At 40.0% G+C, this 14,918-nt stretch overlaps 2 protein-coding genes across 9 annotated transcripts; both read right to left on the bottom strand.

Annotated features, from left to right (window-relative positions):
- Positions 1-59: 59 nt before the first annotated feature.
- On the bottom strand, positions 60-6,881 carry tdg.1 (thymine DNA glycosylase, tandem duplicate 1). Of its 2 annotated transcripts, XM_040134194.1 has the most exons (11): positions 6,670-6,881; positions 5,987-6,061; positions 4,807-4,973; positions 4,231-4,523; positions 4,059-4,128; positions 3,594-3,729; positions 3,283-3,365; positions 3,085-3,179; positions 2,217-2,388; positions 1,712-1,870; positions 60-885 (listed from the first exon to the last, which is right to left on the bottom strand). In XM_040134194.1, exons 2-11 carry the CDS (start codon positions 6,043-6,045, stop codon positions 758-760), a joined length of 1,362 nt encoding a protein of 453 aa, XP_039990128.1. In that variant the 5' UTR covers positions 6,046-6,061; positions 6,670-6,881; the 3' UTR covers positions 60-757. The 2 variants fall into 2 exon arrangements, with proteins under 2 accessions (XP_039990128.1, XP_039990129.1); XM_040134195.1 differs by lacking the exon at positions 5,987-6,061.
- Positions 6,882-8,099: 1,218 nt separating this feature from the next.
- On the bottom strand, positions 8,100-14,695 carry tdg.2 (thymine DNA glycosylase, tandem duplicate 2). Of its 7 annotated transcripts, none has more exons than XM_040131877.1 (11): positions 14,403-14,695; positions 14,097-14,228; positions 12,540-12,856; positions 12,062-12,261; positions 11,845-11,914; positions 10,688-10,823; positions 10,345-10,427; positions 10,127-10,221; positions 9,871-10,042; positions 9,516-9,672; positions 8,100-8,504 (listed from the first exon to the last, which is right to left on the bottom strand). In XM_040131877.1, exons 2-10 carry the CDS (start codon positions 14,183-14,185, stop codon positions 9,566-9,568), a joined length of 1,269 nt encoding a protein of 422 aa, XP_039987811.1. In that variant the 5' UTR covers positions 14,186-14,228; positions 14,403-14,695; the 3' UTR covers positions 8,100-8,504; positions 9,516-9,565. The 7 variants fall into 7 exon arrangements, with proteins under 7 accessions (XP_039987811.1, XP_039987812.1, XP_039987813.1 ...); XM_040131878.1 differs by having other exon boundaries at positions 14,097-14,206; XM_040131879.1 differs by having other exon boundaries at positions 8,101-8,504; positions 14,097-14,164.
- Positions 14,696-14,918: the final 223 nt, after the last annotated feature.

Here is a 14,918-nt window from a genome sequence, read left to right as displayed (position 1 = left end):
AAAAGAGGGTAAACCAATAATATAGAAAAAGCATCATCAGGACATTTTAATGGACAAATGTTTCATAAAATTCCTTGTGAATGTCATTTCCATAAAACATACAAAACATAATTCTAAAATTCCTAAAAACAAAACAAAGAAAAAACAAAAAATTAAAAAAACCCGTTTGAGTTTTGTAACGTTGTGTTTGAAAGGCTTGTCAGAACTTCCTTCTGAGGAATCTGCAACATCCATGACGAGTCTGGTTTCACCGAGCGATCACTTTGCATTGAGGTCAGTTCATAGCACCGTGAATGTAAAAATATGAATGCTTGCTAAATCCTCATTTCACACAGAGGATCCTATAGGCTCACACTGATCAGTCAAGCTTATAAAATAACCATCTGGAGTTTTATCTACTGCTAAAAAACAGTAGACGTGAATGTTTACACCTACTGCATCACAGTGCAGTATAGTACAGTACAGTACGAAGGCAAGACAATGTTTAAATACATGACCTTCTCCAATGACAGTCAAGCATCACTGTCGAGTCCCTGATTTCACGCATTTAAGAAGACTGCCATGAAGATGATCAGACATGTATACAAGATCACAAATAAAATGCAGAAAGAATATTCTGCAGAATTTCTAAAAAGTCCATCTATGTGTGTATATTCCACTCTGACACTAATAAAAAGGAAAACAATCTAAGACCTGACAAAGAGGTGAAGGACTGAAGTGTCTGCGTGTCAGCGCAGGGACATTCAAGCCTTTTGCCTCATGCGCTGCCGCCTTTTGGTCCGCCGCTGATATCTGGGATCTGATCCGCAAAGGACTGGGTCATCCACTGTCCGTCTGGGAGCTGGCCCTCTGCTGTTTGAGACATGGTCGCCGCCTGTGCTCCTTCTGAAGAAAGAGAACAAACAACCCTCAAGCGCTGCGCTGATGGTAACGTGACACCGACTCCGCGCAAGGTTTCAGCATCTTGCTCAAGATGCTGTGTCCCTTCAGCGGGACAGAGTTGGAGGTTAACTGTCCACGTAATTACTCAGTGCATCAGTCACAACTGAGCCACAGATCACACAGCTGCTCTGGATTATTTAGGAGCCCAGATGGCTCCACACATGACCAGGACCTTGAGGATATTTAAAAGATGAATCAGGACATACAACATGTTTAAATTAAACAACCTGAAACGGGTTTTGAAAAATGTTGGGAGTACTTTAAGCCCTGCAGAAGTAAACCTACAATGTTTGTGATTCTGTGAACCTGATTTTATTGTATATGTCCAGTATAGCACTTCACATTTATACGGGCTGTGTTGGTTATTTACTGTCACATCCATTTCTACTCTTACAGCAGAGCTGAAATGATTAGTCAACAAACTAACTGACAACTATTTTGATAATCGACTAATAATTTCAGTCATCTTTTAAGAAGAAAATGGCAAAAATTCATAAACCTTCAGCTTTTGAATTGTAAATCAGATAAAACAAGCAATTTATATATTTGTTAGCACTTAGCTGTGAGACATGATGAAAACTTTTCACTATTTTATAGACACAAAAAAAAATAATCGGGTGGTTGAAACTAATCAGCAGAATTGATAATGAAAATATTGGAACCTGAGATGTCCGTGTATTTTTCTAAATACAATTTGCTAAAGTGGGCAGAACTACGTCCGCTGTATCTTAGCCTCCCCTGAAGTTCAGCAGTGTCTGTGTGTTGTTACCTGTGTTTTCTGCAGATGAGAATGTACAGTGACCGTTGGTCTGGCTCTGGGCCTGGGCCTGGCCCTCTTCAGGTCCTCTCTCTACGTACGCTCCTCCATAGGCATCTTCATAACCAGGGTCGTACTGCTCCTCCTTTATCGCCAGCCTCTTGGCATCCTCTGTTGATGGAGTAAAAAAAAAGGGAAGAATAAACTACTTGTCGATCTTGCTCTGTCTTGAATCCACAAACCAAGCTAATGGCACGATTTTAACATCATTATGTACTGAAACACACAGAAGCTGTCAAGCCAACGATTGTACGACTTTCCATGCTTATCTACATTTTTAAAAACAGTTCATTCTTCATACGGTATTTTCTTTTAAACAATGGTCATTGCTTTATGCAGTGTGTTACTTCTGTATGTCATGACGCTGCTTTCCGGTACAGGTTTTAGAAAAGAAAAGGTTTCACTGCCACGGCACACAAGCACGTCGATTCGTCCCTGACCTGCCAGTGGTGCTTACCCTTGGCCAACTTCAGGTCAAATGTGTAGTCAACCTCCTGGATCTCAGTGCCCCTTTGGACGCCCTTCAGCTGATCTCTGAGCTCCCTCAGTTTGATGTAGAAGTGGACTTTGTCCTGAGCACGAGGGAACTGAGCACAACGAGCGCTGGAAGAGGGCATCAAATACAGAGCCTGTGTAGGGGAACTGATGGTCAGTTGAAGTTTTTTTAAAGCAGAATTTACGGTTGAAAGAATTGCTCAGATGTGATCTGAAGTCCTCGTTTTCTAAACTGGCAGCTCTCCTCCATGAAACTGCTTTGTTTTGCTTTTCACTGTTGAGTGGAATTAATATTTTAAATGTCTTGAAATTTACAGAATTACAGAGTCTCACTTTTTCAGCTGCCGGTACTGATTTTGACTGATATCAAGCAGTGATCTGTTACTTTAAAGGAAAAAACCTTAAACATTCACTTTGGATTCAGTCACGTAATCTTTTTTTTTTTTCCAAGCATAACAGAAATATAAGCTTGTGTGTACAAAAATTTTGGAAAATCGGTTTCGTTAATTATCATATCAGAGATTGTATTTTATAATCTATGATATTGATCTGCCATTTTAACCTAGTGTGGGCATGTTGAAGGACTGGTATCAATATATCCCTAATAATATATATATATTTTTTTTAATTTTGATGAATGATACTGAGCGAGTTCAGATGGACATCTATAATGTAACGGCTCATTTCCACCACTTGAAATGTGGCTGAAAGTGCCGTAAAAACATCCACAGCCGTTTCATACAGAAGAGAGGTCAATTTGGAAAAAGGGTCTGGCCTTCTTCAACGTATGAGCGATCCCTTTAAAAAATGTGACGTGTTTGAGTTCTCACCACGTCACACTCGGGAATCTTGTGTGGCTGCAAGCCGAATTCAAGCTTCTGTGGTTTCTTACCAAACAATTCTCTGCAGAACATTTCATAGATACCTGGGGGGGGGGGGGGGGGGCAAAAAATATTAACTTAATTCACTACAGTGAAAGATTGCATTGTAACTGTTGCACTGTAGTTAAAAAAAAAAAAAGTGCTTACATTTTCCATTGAAAACAGCAATAAGGGGCCTGTATTTCTTCAACTTCTCTACAAGAATTTTGCCTCCTTCACGTAACTCTTTACTGTTGAGATGAAAACAGAAGATGAGTGGTTACAGTACAGTATAAACAACAAAATACTAATCTCAAAACCAACCATTCAGTCCGCCCTTATGGTTCCTGTTTGCTAATCCATCTCAGAATGCCCCCCTTCGCCCTAAATTTAGATTTTCTGGCTCCATCAAACACGGTGGTGAGAGATCAAATCGAAATCCTTGAGCGACGCCACTGACGTGTCTAACATGTTTTTACCTCGTGAGGTCTTTACTCCCTGGTGTCGCCCTGGCCACCATGTTGGTGAAACCCATTTTGTACTTGACAGGCAGGGCGGTGTCATGCATGTGGTTGAGCTGCTCCTCAGTAAATCCAGACAGAAACAGGCACTTCCCTGAAATCAAAAAGTTACCAGTCATCTCTGCAGCTAACAAAGCATGTATTCGTCTGGAGTTCATGGTGTCACAGCATCTTGATTAATGTTTATTCATGACATGGAAAAAGTACTGTAAAAAAATCAGTTAGAGGGAATATATGTTTTTACATTTGACCTGTATAAGTCACCTTACAAAGGTAGTACAGTATCACACGCGCCCCTAAAACACTCTCTTATGACTTTTCTAAAAACCTTTGAACAACAAAAACTATTTGCCATCCTCTGATCTTGCTTGCAGACCAGCAAAAAAAAAACCAACTTAAAATCATTCTCGTCACATAACTTACAAAAATGATTTCCAGGTCCTGGAAACCATCGTCCAATGTAAGCTGCCATCAGCCCCGGATTGATACCAATCTGAAAGCAAAAACGGCAGATGTTTTCTTAAGCTTACAAACTCAAATCCATTCCAAATAGCACAGTGCTTAATTCCACTGCAAAACTGACAAAGAACCTTACAATGACATAGTCCAGGTTGTAGTCCAGCAGGTCTGGTAGAGTTTTTTTCATGACTTCCTCTTCTGACATTCCTTTGAAGCGATCAACTTTCCTCTTCACCTTCTTGAAGCTCTCATCAATCTTCTCCTGCTTGCCATCTGCCTTGGCCTCAGTGGCCTTCTTGGGCTTAGGACCGGGTTTGGCTTTAGGTGCATTTGGGTCCTTCGGTGGCTTTGGTGCCTTGGGTACTTTTGGTGGTTTGGGAGCCCTGGGTTCCTTGGGCTGAGCTGGTCTGCCTCTCTTTTTGGCTGGGGCTACAACAAGAGGTAGGAACGGGGATATCAAAAAACTGTCCAGCAATGCTGTCACTAACGTACAAAGAGCTTCCCTCCAAAAGCATGCCTACTAGCCAGTATGCTAACACCATGTAGTATTACAATGTTTTCAATCAGATATTTTATATTTAGTTATACTTGTGCAGACTTAGCTTGGACACACTGATTCAACAATTTATGACAAATTAAGAAATTATGGACCTGACCCACAGCCAGCTACCACACACAGTGAGGATATTTTATTCAAAAGGGATCATAGTACGTTTTGCCAGGTTGGCAGGTCCCTGTTGATCCATCATGGGATCTGGATTAGCCATGTGTGCCATGGCCGTCTCTCCCGTCTGCCTCTCCGGGTAGGGAAACTGATGGTTGTTGTTCAAGCCTGAATACTGGGACTGAAGAGCGTGGAACTGCTGGGCAGACTGAACCCTGTGGTGGAAGAAGAAATAAAGAAAAAGAGGTGGAAATAATAAATACAACAAGCAAAATGACACTGGGTTGTGCTGTGGAGTTAAAGCTGAGTTAGACCATTATGTAACCTTTGTGCTTTTTTTGTTTTTTTTTTGTTTAACCTTTTTCTGTATTTGAGTGTAACACACTATGATGCATAATATGTTTTTGATAAATGAATAATCTCAACTGATGCACTCTCTCCTGTAATTGGTACGAGTCAATTTTATCATTTCAGTATTAATATAAATTGTCACTTTCAACCTGTCACTGACAACTATTTTGCCCTATTTTGCACTCATATCCATCCTACAGCTGCACTGTATAAATATTTATTTTATTTTATTTATTGAACATAGTATTTAGATTTGACTAAGAAATGTCTTTTCTCTACCTAGTGTTTCTGTTGTATTGAGCGTGTTGATGGCACAAGAATTTACCTAAGGAATATTTAAGTTCTTTCTTATCTTACATTAAAATAGTTTTAACTAAAACTGATCGTTATAATTTTAATGGAGGTATAATTTATTGCAGGTCCATTGTAGTTTTAGTTAAGTGTCCCTAAGAAACTGACAACTGAGTGTATATTAGTAATGAAATTTTGGAATCAGAGTTGCTTGCAACTTATTTTCATACCACAGGAAAAACCCACACTTTCCGTTCACAGTCAACAACGGTGAGACTGTAGTAAAGTTTCGCATCATATTAAGGGAAAACATCAGAGACACACTATTTCTCTTCTCCCTGTATTAAACCACAATAAAAATACCATCGAGCTATAACAAAATAACATACACAACAAACAGTAAATCGTCATTCATGGTGTACAATCCGAAATGACATTATGCAAAAAAAAAAAATGGCAAAACAAAAGTCAGAAGGGCAACTGCTTTCACATGCTTTCAAGTCATTTTCATCACACTTTGCCAGTCAGTTTTGCAGCTAGAAGCTGACTCCTGTACGGGCGCATTGTGGTGAGGAGGAAGACTCACCACTGTTGAAGATACTCCGGGGAGACAACAGGCAGTGATCCGTTCAGCTTTTCTTCCATCTTTTGGGTGGTTTGACTTTATTAAATAAATCGACATGCATGTTGAGGCGACGTACATGGGGTTTGGCATAGTGAGAGTCTGGCAGTGTATGAAACTGAATGCATGTGGCAGGGTGTTGTAGACAGACTGTGGCGTTAGCAACAAAAGATAAACCATAACATAAAGAGTAACAACAAAGGACAATATAGATGACGATTAAAAAAAAATGAACACCAAGTTAAAACACCACTATTGCAGCCTCTATTTTATGAAACAGTAGATATCTTAGACACCAAATCCTTTAAATCCATAAAATGTTTTCCCTCCTCTCATGGCTATGCTAACCAACAAGCTAAACCCGGGTGAGAGCCAGTTATCCATTTAAAGCAGGGTTAGAGTAAACTGCTAGCAGGTATAGGCGGTTTAAAGCTATCTAATTTCAATCCTAGAAGTTTCGTCTTCCGGAAGACCATATAAACGTTTTTGCTTTACAACGGTTCAGTAGCAGTGCCACAAGTACAGCTAATGTTAGCTAACAGCTAGCTGTTCAGCTAACTTGTCATGGATGAACGGCTTCGCTCCCACTGAGATTCCTCGCAAAGAAACTGCAAGCAGTTAATCGGAATTTCTAAACTTAAACGTACCTGTTGTGGGTAAGGTTTAAATCTGCTTCCTCTGTACAGATAACTGTTATTTTCCCATCTACCCCGCTCTTCTATTAACAACACTTGATGTGCTACAGAGGCAACAAAGACATGACAGTCCTGCCGGTCAACTTTGACACCGGAAGATCTCAAGCTTGAGACGTAGGGTTGTAGAAAGAAAAACATCTTTAAGTGTAATCGAGAAACATGACTCAAAGGAGCCTGTTTTAGACTATTAAATTATGTTAGCCGTTATTCGATATATCTTCTTAAATACGGTGTTTTCAATGTAAATTCTATTATAAAGTCGTTACCAAACATAACGGTACACACCTATTTTACCATTGGTATGAGCGGCTCGACTTTTAAACTCTGCGAGGTTGTTTTCTATTGGCTGGTAGTCTGTTGTGTTTAAAGGGTAATTTTTGCAGCTTCGTGCAGTTTTTCAGTATTTAATTTTCCTGATAAGGTTATTTTTTCCCTGTATACTTCCAATGGGGAGTACATTAACTATTACTTCTGTCTTTTCATTAGCAATGCATTCAACAAAACAGTTGGCCTGTACACATTGTAGCCAGACATCAATGAAATAGAATGATTTCTAAAAACATCAATAGATCCTGGTTTTTATTCAGGATTGTGCCCAAGAGACCATAACTTAAATTCAAAAAGGAGCAAATAATTACAGATCTTTGTATTCTGCTGGGTGATTTCAAACAGACCAAGAATTAAACACTGAGCTAGGCAGATGCTCTTAACTCTTCCGTTACTTACATACTAAAAGGGAAACAGGATATGTCTGGGGATCATTCATTGCTTTTGTGTGTGTATGGACTTGATAGATGATAAAGAGGACAAATGAGAACTCCTCAGTGTAAACCTTTCAGGATGTTTTGGGTGAACTCTCTTCACAATAATTATGTGAAGTTTAATGAGATATTAGTTGATTGGTTATTTTCAATTTAAATGTGCTAAATATGCTCTCCGTGTTTTACTTTGTGTGTTTGTGTTTAAGTGCTTTAGTGTGTCATTGGATGAGGAAGCATTGATTTGTTGGTTCATTTTTATTTTCACGTGTGCACAGGGAACACATTTTTTAAAAATTTAAAAATTAAAAAAAAAAATCATGTCATCGCAATTTTGATGTGAGGTTTTCTGTCTGACCTTTTAAATGTTGGTGTTTTTTCTTCAGCTACTATATATGTTTAGTTTAAACTACGCAGCAGTGTAGTGAACACAAGGCAGCTGGGAGGAAAAACGTCTCAATAAGCAAGTGAATCATCAAAATAACTTAAATCTGACTTTCGAGGCGAAGCATTAATCATTCTTTTTGACGGCTTCTGTGTACGTTTCCTTACGTTATAAGATATATGGTACAGCTTCGCATGAACGACTTGAAGAATCGGACAATAAACGTGGCAACTTCAGAAGAGATTTAATGACTCTGTAATTACAGATTAGAAATTCTAAAGTACAATTACCTATTTATACAGCTGATAAATCATAAAATGTCATTCTTTCAAAATACAAAAATAAGTCACTGGACAAACATACCTTACAAAATGCAATAAATAGTGATTAAAAAAACACCAAAAACATGCACAGTCTGTTTGGGAGTTAGAAAATGTAACCGTTGTCGGCACTTTCTTTCTTGTGCGTCACACTGCGATGCCTCAGGAACAGTGCGAGTCCCCTCTCTTGTGGTGTCATCAGAGGGTTTCTCTCTCTCACCGATGCATCTTGCGACTAGTGCGGCTGTTATCTGTTGAGCGAACATCTCCAGCTGCAGTGGTTCCGTGTCATGTTTTTCGCTGACTGGCCTTCAATGTCCATTTCTGCAGGACACCACAACAAAGATGGGTTACGCTGCTTTGCGTTAGGCAACGAGCAATACACTGGCAACAGTTCAGTAAATGATTTAATTTCGAGAAACCACCCAAAAGATATTTTTAAAAGGACCGGGGCGCTGTTTTGTGTGTTTTATGTAAACTTTTTGTGTAAACCTAACAAACTGAAAACCATTTTTCAAAGCACGCCATAATTCATGGGATTGACAAATCAATTTTTACTTCCAGGATGGTCATTAGTTCGGTTACTGTGAGTGTTGTGTGAAAGAACAACTCAGACCTACACCTTGCTTTAGACAGGTAATCGTTGGTGGAAGGCAACTTTACTCAAGTACTGTTCTTAAGTACAATTCTGAGGAACTTGTACGTGAGTATTTTAATTTTATGCTACTTCATTACATTTCAGTCCATAACATTTATCTGACAGTTGTAGTTTCTGCTTGCTTTGCAGATAAAGATTTTAAAAACACATCATGGGCCTATAAAATACAAGATATTGAATATACCCGAAGTTACACAACATGAGTAAAGTTAGTTCTACCGCAGTCGGCTACAATGTTAAAATGGGGCTTACATGTAAATGCCTCAACAATAATAATTCAATATTAAAATGTAGCCCCGACAGTACCCAATTTGGCTGTATTATGAGGACTTTTATACTTTAAGTACATTTTGCTTATAATACGTACGTACTTTTACTTATGTAAGGTTTTGAAAGCCGGACTTTACTTATAACAAAGTATTTTTAAAATTGTGGTATTTCTGAGTAAAAGATCTGAATACTTCTTCCACCAGTGGTAAACAGTCACAGTGGTTTGGAGTCATTTTTACAGTTACATTATATGCACATGAAAATTTGTGGTATAAATAAAAAGAAGTTGACTTCCATATACTTCCAGCTATATTTAATTTGAACTAGGATGGCACTCAGTAGAGCGTTTACCTCCGCCAAGGCCAAATATTGACGAAAAAAAAAAAAAAAAATCCTGGATCCACTACCTGTGTGCTACGGTAGACAGGCCTGTTTTTTTTCCTCTCCTTGGTCCCTTTTAGTTGGACACGTTGCTGCTTTGCCTCACGTTGTCGTGCAGAGCACTACAGCTTTCATACTCTGGGTCCACCTGCTCCTCTTTGATTGCAATCCTCTTGGCGTCCTCTGCAAAACAAAACCATCAGAGCGGAGACTTTACTTCAGATATAAATGTGTCTGTAAAAATGACAAAGATGTAGCCTGCTTATGTTTCAGAAAATCCAAAATTAGCAGGTATATCTCTGCATCCAAACGGGCCGCAAACTGAATCCGACACTTTATGTTTCAGCTGCACAGTTAAAGAGAATTTTGCCAACTGTTTACCTTTAGCTAGCTGCAGATCGAAGGAGTACTGTGTCTCTACCACCTCGCGACTAGGTACCAATCCTTTCATCTGGTCTCTCAGTTCCTTCAGCTTGATGTAGAAATGCACCTTATCCTGTGCACGGGGAAACTGGGCACAGCGAGGGCTTGATGAGGGCATCAAGTAGCACACCTAGGTGACAGGAAATATGCCATGAGGATTGTCTGGTATTGTTCGGTAAATATTAAGAGTAATTCAAGTACTGTTTCATCATACTGTTTCAGTTTCTGGGATTTTGTAGGGCTGCAGACCAAACTCCAGATTCTTCGCCTTCACACCAAAGGTTTCTTTGCAGAAGATTTCATAAATACCTGTCGAAATAAAAAACAAAAACATATCGATACACTGTTAGGATTATCCAGTGGCTTTATGAATACGCCATGTCAACACTTCCAGCAGAAATTATTATAATAATAATAATAAAATAATTTTACCTTTGCCATTAAAAGCTGCTATTAATGGCTTGTATTTCTGCAGCTTGTCAAGTAATTGTCGACCTCCTTCACGAATCTCCTTACTGGAGCAAAAACGTAAAACCAGACAAATCTTTTCAGTGTTTTCTTACAAGGTGCACACTGGATTACACTGGATGATATCCACCCAGAAGCTCCTCGCTGTTGATGATCTTACAATTGGGTCTTCGGTTGCACTAACTCTGAATCATTCTGTATAAAACCAACTAAAATGACATTTTTTTGGATGTAAAGAATGTATGTTAAGTAAAACTGCATTTCTATTAACTTTTAAACATCAATGTGTGTGTTTTTTCCCCCTCACCTGGAGAGGTCCTTGCTGCCAGGTGTGGTCCTCTCCACCATGTTTGTGAAGCCGATGCTGTATTTCTCCGGCAGGCTCTGATCGTGCATATAGTTGAGCTGCTGGTCAGTTAGACCAGCAAGAAACAGGCATTTCCCTGGACAGAAAAGAGGAGTTGAAACTTTATTTGGCCGAGTGGCTATCGAGCACATACAAGATTTCAAAACAATGGACCCAAACTAGTTTTTAAAGGAACTTTCAGGTATTGTACCTGCACTGAATCTACCGGACTCTATTGTCAGACACAGCTGGACGATGTGTAGGTTTGTTTTTCCAGCATAATTTGGTGAACTGATGATGAACATGATGAAGAAACTAGCAGATTTGGCCACGCAGTAAAATTATTTCCATGGTGAAACGTGCTGTGTTGCTACGTGACCTGCTGAGGTTGGGGCTGAGTCAACGACAGCACCGGTATCAAATATGTTTGGCTGCCTCACCAGCGTAACAATAAACAGTACACAAGACTGAAATGAGACATGAAAAAGATGGTTGAGAGAAAAGAAATACTTTGTGCCTATTATAATTTGAGAAACATTGTGATAAAAAAACATTCTCGAGGAGCTAGAACTAAAAGCTTAAGAAATCATTGTGCACGCGGATCGTATTAACCTCTCATTTTGAAAACCAGTCTGGCAAAAAACCTTTACCTTTACTATAAATTTGAAATAGATATTCATACATTTTCTATTGCCACCTGATATGTTGATATTATAAAAAGCTTAAAAAGAACTTAACAGAAACTTTTCTCAACTTTGTACAACAGCGTCATGCATACTGTGTATTCTGTTGCCTGCTTGTTCCAGTGATTCACTGAAGCTACATCATTTTGACACAGAGGGAAATATTCAAACCCAAGACACCATTTTTATGGCTGCGCCAATATATCGGATTGAGAGTTGCAAAGTTCAATTGTATCACATCATTATGTTGGTATCTCTGGAAGCTTTGGGATTTCTACTTGCACTTGAAAATTGCGAGTTTGAACAAATCTGAGCGTCATAACAGGCATTCGGAGCGATGGACCCACCACGTTGTCCAACAAGGTAGAAGCAGTTAATAGTGAATACTGGCATGTATCCCCCTGTAGTCAGTAATGAAATTGAATTTCAACATACAGAAATGGTTTCCTGGGTTTGGGTAATGGTGTCCTTTGAAGGCTGACAATAGTCCTGGGTTAATTCCAATCTGAGGAGAAACATGAAGGGGTTACCACGGCAACAGACCTAGGAACTACAGTTTTATGTGACTGAAATCTTACACCATAGATGTGATGTGAGTAAAGCCTTGTAAAATTCGGCAGTTCTCCTTGTATAATTGCCACAAATAACTCACTATCAAAATGTCAAGATTGTAGGTAATGACGTCTGGCAGGGTTTTGGCCATAACCTCGGCCACTGACATGCCGTTGAAGCGGTTGAGAATCCTCTTGGCCTTCTTGGCGGCCTCAGCCTCGTCCTCCTCTTCCTGCGTCTCACCCTCCTCCGCCTGCTGTTTAGGAGGCCGGCCTCTCTTTTTCTTCGCTGGTGTCACAGCTGGGACAGAGAGGAGGAACGCGGTGAGGTATGACAGTTACCGATAAAAATAGAAAAAAGCTTAATGGTGAATTCAAGGGCGAGTCACTGTCATAAGACAAAACAAGCCGAATCATGTCCTTGCAATATGAGGCAGCATGGGCAAAATAAAATAAAGGCTGACAGATTTGTAAGCCCAAAATGCTACATATTTGGATAGGTATGACTTCACAAAAAACCTCTGAGATGTTGCTTCAGGTCTGAGGGATAACTACTTTGATCAATAACGTCTTCCATACCTTGAGGTGGACCAGCAGACTGAGGCTGGTGCTGGACACTCGGCTCCAGCTGCTGAGGGTGATGCAGGACCGCAAGATGCTGCTGCTGCTGCTGCTGCTGCTGCTGCTCCCTGACGTTCTGCTGGTACATCGGCTCCTGGTAGTGATTCTGGGCTGGGTGGTAGTTCTGGTAAAAAGGTTCCTGGTAAAGAGGTGGCTCCCGGTGGACAGATAGCTCAGCCATGACAGGCTCATCCCTGGGACCTTCTGTGTAATGGCCCATGTTGTGATATGGCGTCACATGCTGCGCCTCAGGGTGCTGCTGGCTGGACTGGTACCTGGAAAAGAAGAGGGTGCATGACAGAAGAGGAGAGGATGAGGAGGAAGAAGAACGTTAAAGAAAGAAGGGAGAGGAAGTTGAGCAAAAGTAGAAAGTGAAACCGGACCCGGACGCAGCAAGAAATGCCAAATGATGTCTGGTGTTCAATGCAGTGCGTGAAGACATGGGTGCGGAAAATTTACAACACACAATACTTACAAACACACATGCGCTGATGTAGACCTCTTTTTAATCTCTGCACTACAATCACCGCAACTTCACTGTGGCAATTTGATTTGTTTTGATCAAATAACCTAGGTCAAGTACTCCGTTTACGTACTACACGTGCTGATCTATTGTTCACTTTGTCTAGAATGGAATGAAGACACAATCAATCAATAGCAAACACACTGTGACCGTGATTGATATCAAGTCGACTATAAAATCAAACACGTGAGGAGTTTATTTTACGGCTGTATACATACGACAACTGGCAAATAGGATGAGTAAGAGCCACTGCGGGTGTATTTATAAAGCCTGTAACAAGTGATGGTGTAATGTAATGTCCTTCTAAGTCTGTCAAACCAGCTCCAGTGTATTCATTAGAGCTGCAACTGTAAATTAGTTTCATTATCGATTAATCTGCTTCTTACTTTCTCCCTTAACAGACTCCTCGTTTAGTCTGATAAATTAAAAAAAAAAAAAAAAAAACAACTAGTGAAAAACAGCCATCACAACTTTAAATAGCTACATTTGTCTGACCAACAGTCCTACACCCAACAGTATTTAATTTTGTAACATACATGATAAAAAAAAAAAAAAAAAAAGCCTTGAGCCCCCACATTTGAGAAGCCTGAAACCGCCGATGTTTGGCATTTATGCTCGAAAAATGACTGACACGATTAATCGATTATCAAAATAGTTACTGATTGATTTTTTTTCGACTGACTAATCATTGCAGCCCTATGGTGCAACATCCCTCTGTCAAATTAACCGTCAGTTATAACATTTATTATTACATACCCGAAATATAACACAGGGTACGTAAAATTTAAAGTATTAGTCCTACATTTGTAGCCTCTCTTTCCAGTCCCAGGAACATTTTATTATCGTTAATAATTGCACTATCACTTGCTACAAGCCTAGATATAAAGTATACAGATATGCATATGATACCGTGTGTCAAATGATATTTATTTTCTCCCATCTCATGCATGAAAATGAGAACCCAGGACCTGCCACCTCCAACACCAACTCACCACTGCTGAAAATAATCCGTAGGTACCGTCAGTGATGTGTACTCGTTTTCCTCCATCTTAACTGTTGACTTATTTGAATAAATTGACATTTATTGTGCTGCCAGATGCATCTATACACAATGGAAACATGAGCTGTGTGGAGATTAAAGCACATACAGTAACATTGCCAGCACAAAGAAGACAGGAAGGTGGAGGGGCTTAACTAACAGTAAGCTAACAACAGTACGCAGTGCTTACAGCTGCGTTGAAACCGCAACTGACCGATAAATTAACGAGACATAAAGGTATGTGAGTAAACTAACATACCTGTCATACATTTTGTTCTTTAGTTTTCAAATAAGGAGACGGGGTGCTGGGTATCCTCCCAACACAAAGACCATTTAAACGCTAGACGCTTCCTCTTGCTCAGGTTGAGTGAGGCCTTAGCGCCACCCCGTGGTTAGGAGGTGCATGCCTCGTCGCGTCCCGCCACTAAACTATTAGCGCCAACGGTCGATAATTAATAAGGAAAACGGTGCTGATTTTTGTGCTGATCCAAACGACGCAAAATACGATCTGGTTCACAGTGCACGTTACACAGACGTTGCGGACCACCACTAGGGGGCGACAGAGCTCGTGCGTGTGAAAGCACCAGCGCGAATTTAAAAAGTAGACGAACGCAGCGGTCAAAGATCGCGTGTTGTCGCGAAGCGTACAACTCCACCGTTAAAAACAGGACGATTTCAAAGTACACAATTGGTGAAAATCCCATAACCGGGCCTTCTAGAGTATCGTTTACTCTTTTTTTTTTTTTTTTTTTTAAACTACCCTGATTTACATGAC

This window comes from Xiphias gladius, chromosome 8 (genome assembly GCF_016859285.1).
Source record: "Xiphias gladius isolate SHS-SW01 ecotype Sanya breed wild chromosome 8, ASM1685928v1, whole genome shotgun sequence".
Lineage (NCBI taxonomy): Eukaryota > Metazoa > Chordata > Actinopteri > Istiophoriformes > Xiphiidae > Xiphias > Xiphias gladius.
Note: the sequence above shows the minus strand (reverse complement) of the source record. Positions and strands in the feature narration are given on the sequence as shown.

Coding starts and splice junctions, on each gene's coding strand:
- tdg.1 (XM_040134194.1), bottom strand. CDS start 6,045: ATGGAAGAAAAGCTGAACGGATCACTGCCTGTTGTCTCCCCGGAGTAT. Junction 2,389..3,084: donor AGATTCCCGAGTGTGACGTG/GTGAGAACTCAA, acceptor TCCCCTACACAG/GCTCTGTATTTGATGCCCTC. Junction 1,871..2,216: donor TGACCTGAAGTTGGCCAAGG/GTAAGCACCACT, acceptor CTCCATCAACAG/AGGATGCCAAGAGGCTGGCG.
- tdg.2 (XM_040131877.1), bottom strand. CDS start 14,185: ATGTCAATTTATTCAAATAAGTCAACAGTTAAGATGGAGGAAAACGAG. Junction 12,857..14,096: donor ACGGATTATTTTCAGCAGTG/GTGAGTTGGTGT, acceptor CTTCTTTTCCAG/GTACCAGTCCAGCCAGCAGC. Junction 9,673..9,870: donor CGATCTGCAGCTAGCTAAAG/GTAAACAGTTGG, acceptor TTTGTTTTGCAG/AGGACGCCAAGAGGATTGCA.